Source organism: Zeus faber (assembly GCF_960531495.2).
Source record: "Zeus faber genome assembly, chromosome: 16".
NCBI lineage: Eukaryota > Metazoa > Chordata > Actinopteri > Zeiformes > Zeidae > Zeus > Zeus faber.
In genome coordinates, this window is record NC_137202.1 from 31,278,776 (window position 1) to 31,291,579 (window position 12,804).

The following is a 12,804-nucleotide window of genomic DNA, read 5'->3' on the forward strand; positions in this document are numbered from 1 at the left end:
CATACGACCGCGATGCACTCATGGATATAAAAATTTCCCTAAACGAACAACTTTGGGACTTTTTATCCGTGGGAGCAGAGTGGCCGGCGGAAATCCTACGAGGGAACACTCAACAACAACAACAACTACAACAAAAATGGAGCCGCTGTTCCACGAGCGGGCCCACGGAGGAAGCACCGAGGTAAACGAGGCGGCATTCGGGTCAGAATGAGGACGCAACCTTACCGTCCACCTCTGCCAAGCATCCTTCTTGCTAAAGTCCAGTCCATGGAGAACAAGATGGATGAACTTCGAGCGAGGATTCAATTCCAGCAAGATACGAGGAACTGTTGCGTCCTCTGCCTGACGGAAACATGGCTGACCCCACTGGTGCCGGATGAAGCCATACGTCCAGCCGAGGCCTTCTCCGTGTTCCCCGGCGACAGAACGGGAGAGTCGGGGAAATCCAAAGGTGGAGGCGTCTGCCTAATGGTAAACAACCGCTGGTGTAACGCCAACAACACCAAATTCCTCTCCCACTCCTGCTCGCCGAACCTGGAACAGCTGACCATACTATGCCGTCCATTTTATCTCCCCCGGGAATTCAGCACGGTCATCATTACAGCCGTTTATATCCCACCGCAAGCGGACACCGACGCAGCTCTGTCGGTTCTGCACGATGTGTTGTGCGGATTTCAGAACAGACATCCCGACGCGGCTGTGGTGGTGACTGGGGACTTTAACAGGGCCAACCTGAAAAAAGTTCTGCCGAATTTCCACCAACACATCACGTGTGCCACCAGGGGAGACAGAACTCTGGACCATTGTTACACTCCTTACAAGAACGGATACAAGCCCATCTCGCTCCCTGCTTTCGGGAAATCAGATCACGCCGCGATCTCGCTGCTTCCTGTTTACAGGCCTCTGATCGCGCGGGATCTGGTGGTGACGAGGGAAGTGAAGCGGTGGACGGACCAATCAGAGGCTGCGCTTCAGGACGCTCTGACTGACGTAGACTGGGACATGTTCCAAACAAGTTCAAGTGACGTCAGCGAGTTTACGGAGGCTGTAGTAAGTTTTGTGGCTACGCTAGCGGATAATATTGTTCCCACGGTGAAAGTTCGAATATTTCCAAACCAGAAACCATGGGTTGATAAATCCATCCGCTGCGCTCTGAATGCGCGCACGGCCGCTTACAACGACGGACTTGTATCTGGTAACATGGACAATTACAAAGCGGCTTCGTACAATCTGTGGAGGGCGGTGAGGGACGCCAAACGGACGTACAGAGAGACCGTGGAGCTGCAGATGGAGCGGGGGGACACACGACGCTTGTGGGAGGGGCTGCGAACAATAACAAACTACAAGAGCAGCTCCTCCCCAGCCACGAGTGTGGACGCCTCCCTGGCCAACCAACTGAACTCCTTTTATGCGCGGTTCGAGTCTGGCAGCAGCACCGCTAGCTCGCCGGCAAATTGGAGTTACACCGCTGGGGATGAGCGCGCACTCTCAGTGTCCGTGCACGAGGTCAGGAGGGCTCTGATGCGGGTGAACACCAGGAAAGCTGCGGGTCCAGATGGCATATCTGGGCGAGTACTGAAGACCTGTGCTAACCAGCTAGCTCCGGTGTTCACCACAATATTCAACATCTCCCTGGCTGAATCAGTGGTCCCGTCCTGCTTCAAGAGGTCCACCGTCGTTCCTGTCCCGAAGATCGCCTCTCCAACCTGCCTGAATGACTACCGTCCGGTGGCCCTCACCTCGGTGGTCATGAAGTGTTTCGAGAGGCTGATTAAGGATTACATCTGCGCCTCCCTCCCCCGCACCTTGGACCCGTTGCAGTTCGCGTACCGGCAGAACAGATCCACGGATGACGCGGTCTCCCAGGTACTGCACACCACGCTCACGCACCTGGATGGCCAGAAGGGGGCCTATGTGAGAATGCTGTTCATTGATTATAGTTCAGCTTTCAACACCATAGTTCGCACCAGACTGGCTGTCAAGCTGATGGTGGTCAAGGTGGGGAAGTACATGTCAAGCTCCCTCACCCTGAATACAGGATCCCCCCAGGGCTGCGTCCTCAGCCCCCTACTGTACTCCCTGTACACACATGACTGTGTGGCCAGGTCCAGCTCCAACACCATCATCAAGTTTGCTGACGACACCGTGGTCGTGGGCCTGAGCACCGACTGCGATGAGAAGGCCTACCGCGAGGAGGTGGCTGACCTGTCACTCTGGTGCCAGGACAACAGCCTCCACCTGAACGTCAGCAAAACCAAGGAGCTGATTGTGGACTTTAGGCGTGGATCACAATCGAGGACGCACGCGCCCTTATGGATTAATGGGACTTCTGTCGATAGGGTGAGCAGCTTCAGATATCTGGGAGTCCACATCACAGAGGACTTAACATGGACTGTTCACACAGACACTCTGGTGAGAAAGGCGAGGCAGCGTCTCTACCACCTCAGGCAGCTGAGGAAATTCCGGGTCTCGGTGAGGATCCTCAAGTCCTTCTACTCTGGAGCAGTGGAGAGCATCCTGACAGGCAACATCACTGCCTGGTTTGGGAACTGTACTGCCCAGGACAGGTGGGCCCTGCAGAGGGTGGTGCGTTCAGCTGAACGTACCACTGGAACTACCCTCCCCCCCTTGCAGGAGTTATACACCAGGAGGTGTAGTAGCAGAGCCCGTAGGATCATGAAGGATCCTCATCACCCCAACAACGGACTGTTTCAGCTGCTGCGGTCAGGCAAGCGCCTCCGCAGTCACACAGCGAGAACAGAGACTGAGACGGAGTTTCTTCCCTCAAGCCATCAGAACTGTCAACGCTGACCTCACCAGGGGTCCTAACTGAGCCATGCACTAGGCTCCACTACCTACTGTACTGTATGTAGCATACTGTACCGCATACTGTATCACTGTTCAGGGTTGTTCGTGATGCCGTATTGCTGCGCCGTACTGTTGTATACTGTGCTGTATTATCCCAAACACTACCTCACTCTATTCACATTCACATGCCACTTTAATTCACATGACACTTTAATTCACATGCCACTTAAAATGCACATATCTGTATATACATAGCCATATTCCTTCAACCTATTCCATTTTATTTCAATTTATTTTTATTGTATTTTATTCTATAAGTATTCCACTTACCGTATTACGTTTTAGGAGTCAGTTAGTCGGTCTATTAGAAAGGAATTTTCTACTTTTTATTTTATTTTTTATTTTTTCCTTGGACATATTGTGTGCTATCACCGGGTGCGTTGCATTACATTTCACTGCATATATGTATGAAAGTATGTATATGTATGTGACAAATAAAAAATCTTGAATCTTGAAACCCAATATATCTGTTCAGGTACTCCTCACATAATGACCGAGTTATATATATACATACGTATATACACCGCTTTCCAAATTATTATGCAAATTGGATTGAAGTGTCATAAACATTACATTTGTTTTTCAATTTAACTCACGAATGGTATTGTGTCTCGGGGCTCCTTGGATCACTGCAATCAATCTCAGACACCTGTGATAATAAAAGGATCTCTCTGCTGCCGAAAAGCCTCAAATAGTGCAATGCCTTGGACAAGGTATGAAAACATTAGATTTTTCACAAAAACGTAAGCGTGAACATCGTTCTATGAAGAGATTTGTGGCTGATTCAGAGCACAGACGGGTTGGTGCAGATAAAGGCAGAATGAGGAAGGTTTCTGCCACAACTTCATGTGATGAAGAGAGCAGCTGCTAAAATGCCGTTACAAAGCAGCAAACAGGTATTTGAAGCAGCTTGTGCCTCTGGAGTCCAGCCAACCTCAAGGTGTAGGATCCTCCAGAGGCTTGCAATTGTGCATAAAGCTACTATTGGGCCCCCCCTAAGCAATGCTCACAAGCAGAAAGGGTTGCAGGGGGCCCAGAAATACATGAAGTGTCACGACCAGAACTGGGAGAGACCCAAACGCACGACACAGGGAGACGGAAGGCAGGCAAAGGATGTTTATTAGCCTTGACGGTGGAGCTGGCCGGGTGGACCCGGTCGGGTAGGGATGGAGCAGGGCAGGGCAGGGATGATGTTGACCAGGAGATGGGGTCCCAGATCCGGGTGGAGAGACGGGGAACCAGGCTGGATGGAGATGGACGGGCAGCCTTGGTCGACGAGCGGAGACAGGCAGGTAAACCGGGCTGGCTGGATTTGGAGAGACAGACTGGGTCGATGAGAGGAGACAAGCAGGTAAGGGGAAGATGAGACAACGAGACATAAACTAGGAACTGCCTCTTCCTGACAGAATCAGCTGCTGGAGCTGCTCTATGTTCAGCTGCAGCTCCAGTGTTCCAAGTCTTGATCCTCTGACAAAGATCTCCAGTGTGTTGATCTTTGTGGAGTAGCAGATCGTCCAAACACGGCAGCCATGTTGGATCTCAGTACTTGTTTGCTGTGTCAAATTAGGTTCAAGGTTCAAGAGGTTTATTAGTCACATACATATACATACTTTCATACATATATGCAGTGAAATGTAATGCAACGCACCCGGTGATAACACACAATATGTCCTAGGGAAATTTCTTTCTAATAGACCAACTAAATGATTCCTAAAACGTAATACAGTAAGTCGAATACTAATAGAATAAAATAAAAATATATAGAATAAAATAAAATACAATAAAATGAAATAAAATGGAATAGATAAAGGGAATATGCTTATGTATATGGAATAGGCAATTATGTATATACAGATAGTGGGTTGTTATTTAGTGAGTCTGGGACATTGTGGTGAAGAAGGACCTTTCCCTGCACCAGCATACCCCCTGACTCTGGACTTCCTTTTTCTGGACCAGCCGACCCCTAATGCTCCATGGATCTGGTTTCTGGAGAGCAGATGCTGGATGCCAAGCTCCCATTACCTCTTCTCAGGTTATTAGGCATCCATTAGTCATTTGCTCTCCATAATGGAAATGTATCCACAGCATGGTGTTACCACGGCAACACAGCCAGAGTTCTTCAGACCAGAGGGATTCCCCCGAAGGAGAGCATCTCCATCGCCTTAATCTGGTTGACATACACTATGTGCTGCTCCTAGCCTCTGAGGAGGAGAGGCACACCACGGTGTATATATAAACTGTATATCAAGAGAGAATTAATAAAAGCATTTTTTTCGATGATGGTTTTCTAATGTAGACATCCCAGAATGACAATGAGGAGAAGATGTGAAACCTTTGAACCTTTCCCAGTGTTTGCTGTCCTGTTCATCTGTGTTTGTAGTCCGGTCTTGTGCTTCTCATCTTTTTTCTAGGATGAATGGAGCAAGCAATGAAGGAAGTTGTGGAACTACGTGGCTGTCTGTTGCCTAGCAACTGGCTTGTTTCCACGGGGAAAGGGCTGCTGGGAATAGACGGTGGTGATTTCATCAAGTGTAATTTTCAACAGGAAACTCCATCGATAAATAGTTATTGTATACAGTTATCCATCGATTGCATCACACTCTTTCTTTCCATTTTTATGATGTGTCAAAACTGATGGACCTGATCCGTGTTTGAATGGACCCAGTCCGTGTTCGGGTGGCCCGGTCCGTGTTTGAATGGATCTGGTCCGTAATGGGTGGACCCGGTCCGTGTTCGGACGGACCCGGTCCGTGTTCGGACGGACCCGGTCCGTGTTCGGACGGACCCGATCCTTGTTTGCGTGGACCCAGGCCGTGTTTGGGTGCGCCCGGGCCGTGTTTGGGTGCGCCCGGGCCGTGTTTGGGTGCGCCCGGGCCGTGTTTGGGTGCGCCCGGGCCGTGTTTGGGTGCGCCCGGGCCGTGTTTGGGTGCGCCCGGGCCGTGTTTGGGTGCGCCCGGGCCGTGTTTGGGTGCGCCCGGGCCGTGTTTGGGTGCGCCCGGGCCGTGTTTGGGTGCGCCCGGGCCGTGTTTGGGTGCGCCCGACCAGGTCTCTTCTTTGTGCTGTGTGTTAGGGTGGTTCTGGCGTGAAGCCGTTTCATCCTCACAGAACGGTAGAAATTGAATCTATCTCTGATTTTTTCTTGTTTCTTTGGAAGATATTTACCATGAGCCTGAATCTCCTTCTGTAATACTGTAATACTGTAAATACTACAATTTATTAATGTCATATTGCTCACACACACAGTTTTGAATATAAATTTTGACCTACATACAGTACGTGTGTGTGTCTGGATGAGTTGATGATGAGGAGCAGGTGCTCACCACCAGATACTGAACAGGCCACAGTGGATATATCTGAATTAAATGTACAAAAAGTGTTGAGAATAATAATAATAGTAATATAATAATAGCAGCAACAATATTAATATCATAACTTAGATATATATTTTATTCATCTCTATAGGGAAATCTCAGTGTTGCATCACAGCAAAACAATAGGTAGTAATTATAATAATAAAGTAATCAAAAATGAATAAATGTGAAAAATTGGCCATATGTAATAAACCAACAATTTAATAATTAACAATAAACGTCTGCATCAACAATTAACATTCACATATATAAATACAATGTGTGTACCAGGGTGGAGGACAAAATCCTTCTAATATAAGAAGAACAGAAGAACAATCTTTAATCGTCACACAGCACACCACACTACAACACATGCACATGCTTTGATGGTGGCCGGTGAAATGAGGCCTCTGCGTTTAACCATCCTGGCTTGTCCTTCCTCCGGGGCCACAGCCAGGAGCAGTGGGCAGCATTCGTGGACGTGCCCGGCGACCTGGTGATGAGTGTCCATCGCTGGTCAGACCATGATGGTGCATGTTTTTGAGGGGGGTCCTTACTGACGTGAGGTGGAGGAAACCCCATGTGAGCACGGGGAGAACATGCAAACTCCACACAGAAAGGCTCCTATTTTGGAGATAACCCACCGGAGCCGCAGGCCTTTTCCTGTGGCCTCCATGTCTCGCTCTGCTCCGTGCCCTCATCAGGTTGTGACATGAAAACACTAAAGCTCTGAGAAGGCCGGGTGGCGCAGGAGAAGGAGTGCTTTTAGATGAGGTACACAGGCTGGTATTAACTCTGTCCATAATGCATGAGGGATCATGGCTGCCTGATCCTCATGGAGGTGGTTTGAAGGTGGAGTGGGTCAGCGCTACACACTTATACATTGAGACCACTGCAGAGAGCCATCTGCGGCTGGGAAGCAGGTGAGCAGCTGGAGGACGAGGTGGAGGACAAGGGTGGAGGTGAAGAAACACACTTCTTTATTATCTGTTGCTGACCCTGGTCCCTCCACCTTATCCACCCTCTGCTCTGGGCTGGAGGCTTAACGTTAAACTAAAGCTGGTGGAGGAGGGTGTGGCTTCAGGAACACTATGTGGTTGCGCTGTGCTGGGTGGAGTGCAGCAGGCGGAGCTTGGCTCTCCAGATGGCTCTGTGACCGAGCCGGAGAGGACTGCTCCATCTCTCCCTGTCCTCACGCTGTGAGGAGGAAAACCATCTGGGAGTCGATCTCAACCTTTTCAATTGATCCAGAATTGAGAGAATTGCTTCAGTCGACTCCCCTGTTGTACTGCGTCACAGCCCGTTGTACTGCGTCACAGCCTGTTGTACTGCGTCACAGCCCTTTGTACTGGGTCACAGCCCTTGTACTGCGTCACAGCCCGTTGTACTGCGTCACATCCCGTTGTACTGCGTCACAGCCCGTTGTACTGCGTCACAGCCCGTTGTACTGCGTCACAGCCCTTTCTACTGTGTCACAGCCCGTTGTACTGCGTCACAGCCAGTTGTACTGCGTCACAGCCCATTGTACTGCGTCACATCCCGTTGTACTGCGTCACATCCCATTGTACTGCGTCACAGCCAGTTGTACTGCGTCACAGCCCGTTGTACTGTGTCACAGCCCGTTGTACTGCGTCACATCCCGTTGTACTGCGTCACAGCCTGTTGTACTGCGTCACAGCCCGTTGTACTGCGTCACAGCCCGTTGTACTGCGTCACAGCCCATTGTACTGTGTCACAGCCCATTGTACTGCGTCACAGCCTGTTGTACTGCGTCACAGCCCGTTGTACTGCGTCACAGCCCATTGTACTGTGTCACAGCCCATTGTACTGCGTCACAGCCCATTGTACTGTGTGTCACCTCCTGTTGTACTGTGTCACAGCCCATTGTACTGCGTCACAGCCCTTTCTACTGCGTCACATCCCGTTGTACTGCGTCACAGCCCGTTGTACTGCGTCTCAGCCCGTTGTACTGTGTCACAGCCCATTGTACTGCGTCACAGCACATTGTACTGTGTGTCACCTCCGGTTGTACTGCATCACAGCCCATTGTACTGCGTCACATCCCGTTGTACTGCGTCACATCCCATTGTACTGCGTCACAGCCAGTTGTACTGCGTCACAGCCCGTTGTACTGTGTCACAGCCCGTTGTACTGCGTCACATCCCGTTGTACTGCGTCACAGCCTGTTGTACTGCGTCACAGCCCGTTGTACTGCGTCACAGCCCGTTGTACTGCGTCACAGCCCATTGTACTGTGTCACAGCCCATTGTACTGCGTCACAGCCTGTTGTACTGCGTCACAGCCCGTTGTACTGCGTCACAGCCCATTGTACTGTGTCACAGCCCATTGTACTGCGTCACAGCCCATTGTACTGTGTGTCACCTCCTGTTGTACTGTGTCACAGCCCATTGTACTGCGTCACAGCCCTTTCTACTGCGTCACATCCCGTTGTACTGCGTCTCAGCCCGTTGTACTGTGTCACAGCCCATTGTACTGCGTCACAGCACATTGTACTGTGTGTCACCTCCGGTTGTACTGCATCACAGCCCGTTGTACTGCGTCACAGCCTGTTGTGCTGCATATCACATCTCGTTGTACTGCTTGTTACAGCCCGTTGTACTGTGTGTCACAGCCCCTTGTACTGCGTCACAGCCCATTGTACTGCGTCACAGCCTGTTGTGCTGCGCATCACATGTTGTTGTACTGCTTGTTACATCCCGTTGTACTGTGTGTCACAGCCCGTTGTACTGCGTCTCAGCTCATTAGATATATGGAATGGATGGGTAGAAGAATAGTTAAAGTACCAGCAATGTGTATTATTTCAGTATCACCTTCTGTACTCTTTGGGCTGTATCTGTTGTCCCTGATGGTCCAGACTGTCCGAGGTGTAGCGCCACCTGCTGTGCATCTTGTTGTGTTTCCATTCAAGGAGGAAAAACAATGTGGGTGCGTTGCCAGTTTGGAACCAGACCCAGTCTTGGCTGTGCCAGGATCCCGTGCCAGGATCCCAGGGCAGGACTTGGCGCAGGACGCTGCTCTGCTTTGGAGCTGCATTGGAGGCTGCGGTCGCGGGGGAAACTCTGCAGCCAAACCCAGAAGGAGGAAGGATTCTGTCTATCTGTGTTTACACTGAAACACCCTGGACACAGTCCTTTAAGAGCCACACGGTGATGAGGTCCACGGGTGGACTGCAGGTCCAATGTCTGGCTCCAGGACAGGAAGTGGACAGCAGGTCCATGCGGGACCAAAGCTGAGACCTTCTGCCATGCTGCTCTCTGACTGGCGGTTATGATTCATATCTGCTTCATATTGGTCATATGACTGGACAGTCGTGGGGAAGATGCAAAAGTTCTAGTGGTTTGGAGCTTTAGGCGCAAAAGCAAAACTGGAAAATGTAGGTGTTTTATATTCATATATGCTAATAATCCCTTTTATAATGAGAGCCTTCCTGCTCTGCAGTTTATTCCGGAACAGGACAGTGCGTCTCCATGTTCAGCTCTTTGTTTGCTGGTGATTGGAGCATCTATGTTCTGGACCAAGATGTTCTTGGTGAAGGCACCAGGAGTTCTCCCACAGACAGAAACATGGAGGAGCAATTGTGTATTTGGTCCAGATCGTCCATGAGAAGAAGAACCTCCAGAAGCTCTTGTTCTACCTCATAGGTCCTCCACCTGGATCAAGACTCTCCTTTCTCTGCTTTTCTACAAGCTTGTTACCTGCGGCCATACCTCCACCGCTCTGACCTCCATGATTTTGTTTTTTCTGTTCTAACGATAAATAATTAATCAAAGGGAAGCTTCTCTGAGACATTCTGGACTTTTAGTCTCCAGGTTTTTGGATGACCTCAGAAAGTCGTTAGTCATTCCTGGAAGTGTTTTTATATCAGTAATCTAACAGATCAAGTAAAACAGTATTGTTTGTGACTTAGAGCGTCTTCTTTGCCGTTTCAAAATGTATAATTTGGCTGAAAGCAGCAGGTTCGAACTCAATGAATGATTCAGAAACTTGAGCTGAACGATGGTGAAACTCCAACTGAAAGATTCCACAGTTCAAAGCCAGATAGTGCACGGAAGGTATTAAATAGTACGTATTGTCTGTATCTCCCTCCTGTGTCCTGCAGATCAGTGCACGGTAACCAGGTCCTACCTGTTCCTCCATAAGTTCTGGTTCTTCAGCTCCATCTACTACTTTGGAAACTGGTTCTTCATTGGGGTGAGTTCTATAAATAGACACATTCTACTGCACTCCAAAAGCCCCTGAGCTTCACCAATATTTACATTATTGGTGTTTTCCTTGCTTTCCAGGTGTTTCCATAGTAACTCCAGGTGTTTTCCTTGCTTTCCAGGTCTTCCTGGTGGGGCTGCTGGTGTCCTGCTTCAAGGGGAAGCGCTCAGTGATCGAGGGCGAGGTGGAGGCTGACGACTCAGACTTGAGCGACGATGAATACGTTCACTAGAGAGCGGCTCCACCGATGGGTATTGATCGATGGGTATTGATCGATGGGTATTGATCGATGGGTATTGATCGATGGGTATTGATCGATGGGTTTTGGTGATCTGTTTTAATGAATTATTACTCCTCATCCTGCATTATGAGGACCTGGCAGGGACCGCATGGTTTGTGTCTGTAAAGTCCACGTCTCTGAACCTCGTGGATCCAAAGAATGAAATGCAGAACGTTCCCACATAGCGATCTATACATTTCTCACAAACGCATTTTAAATGAATCTTCGACTCAAACAGCGCGTTGTAGTCTTTCAGCAGCGGAGGAAGTAGTTCCATCCTGAATCTGCTGGAATGGATAACAGAACATCCGGAAGTGCTCTATGTACAACTTATCTGGACATGTGTAATAACATGTAATAATGTGTAATATAACCTTAAGAAAACTGATCTTCCACTTTATAGTTTGTTCTATTTGACATCTTTGATTAATCTGCTTTTGGGAGAAGTTTGCTTGTTTCTAAAAGAATGTAGATGCACTTTAGAAGTATTTCTCAAGTATTTCTTATTTAAGTGCAATTGTGACGGATTTACAGAAACATTCTTCCTTTCACAGTATTTCAGTTCAGGACAGAAACGTCATTAAATCATTGTTGTAAATTCAGACATTTTGGACAAGATGTGGAAAGAGTGTAAATTATAATATTGTTTTAAATAAAAACATAAGTGTTTGTGGGGTGAGATGTTTTCACAGTTTTCTGCATTTACAAGAACCAATCAGCCAGACGCCCTCTGCTTGGTCTCCATGGCGATGTGAACATAGTAATGTAACAGAAATGTTGATCTGATGCCGATAGTCATTTAGAATTTACAAAAGCAGTTTGGGTTTCCTAAGATAAGATTGGAGCTGCTTCTGTAAGAGCAAAGTAATAATTGTTCAGTACTCAGCAATCAAGGGCTTCTCTTTTGATGCCCAAGGCTGCTTCTCTTTTGTAATGGAGCATTAAAAGAATCAAAGCTTCTCATCTGGTAAGAGACTTTCATTTAAATAGTAAAGCTTGTGTCAAAGACGCCGCTGAAGATCCCTTCTTAGTGTTACTGTTATAACCCTTATTACTTTATAACCCTTATGAACGTTATAACTCCCATATCTGTTTTGACCATTATAACTTATAATAACTCTTACCGCTGTTATTACTCTTATTACCATTATAACCCCTATAAACGTTATAACCCTTATAACCGTTTTAACTCTTATAAATGTTGTAACCCTTATAACCGTTATAACTCTTATAACCATTATAACGTTATAACCATTATAACTCTTATAACTGTTATAACCCTTATAAACATTCTAACTTTTCTAACTCTTCTAACCCTTAAAACCGCGAAAAGCGTTATAACTCTTATAGCCCTTATAACTGTTAACCTTTTAACCCTTATAAATCTTATAACTCTTATACTCTAACTCTACATGTGTGGCGGTTGGGGGCTGGCCAGGGGCCTGATGGGTGGTGCGGAGCTGCCCGGCCTGCTGCGTCCCTGCCTTGATCTGGTTGCGCTTATCCTATCTCTCCCAGCGCCAAAACAAATACTCCACACAAACACCACACAATAGGTGGGTGGGGTGCGAACTATGTGGGTGGGGATGTGACGGGCGGCTGCCTTCTTGCCCATCATGCTTCTGCCCGACGTGCTTCTCATCCGTCCTGAAATTTTAATGACACTCATATTAGCTTAGAACACATACACTCGCACACAAATCTTACTCCTGTTAGGTTTGGTGGTTCATGTCTCACACACATGGGATGTGTGTGAGACATGTGTCCATCTGCTTCAGGCTTGTTCCATCTGTCCACTCTCTACAATAAACTGGTTTGTTTGCAACATGTCTGCCTGTGTCTGTGTGTCGGAGGGAACTGAAAACACCACTCAGGTGGGTGTGGCAGGCAGCCACAAAGTTCATGTTTATATCTTTCACGTGGTGATTCCCTTTCGGAGAAGTATTGATGATTTGTTATTTATTGATCAGAACATGGGTTAGAGCTCGGTCAGGGTTGGCTCATTCTCCAAAGAGGGGGATCGGTGGATTGCTTGTCATCCTTCACTTGCAGATGAACTCTGTCTTGGATGCAACGGCACAA

The 12,804-nt window shown here is 48.2% G+C and overlaps 1 protein-coding gene across 1 annotated transcript in view; it reads left to right on the top strand.

Annotated features, from left to right (window-relative positions):
* The window catches only part of lmbrd1 (LMBR1 domain containing 1), a 65,957-nt gene extending 54,566 nt beyond the window's left edge, over positions 1 to 11,391 (top strand). Inside the window, exons 14-15 of the mRNA XM_080016087.1 lie at positions 10,303 to 10,430; positions 10,564 to 11,391. Coding sequence (XP_079872213.1) covers positions 10,303 to 10,430; positions 10,564 to 10,674 — 239 coding nt within the window. The 3' untranslated portion in view covers positions 10,675 to 11,391. The remainder of the gene's footprint in view (positions 1 to 10,302; positions 10,431 to 10,563) is intronic.
* Positions 11,392 to 12,804: the final 1,413 nt, after the last annotated feature.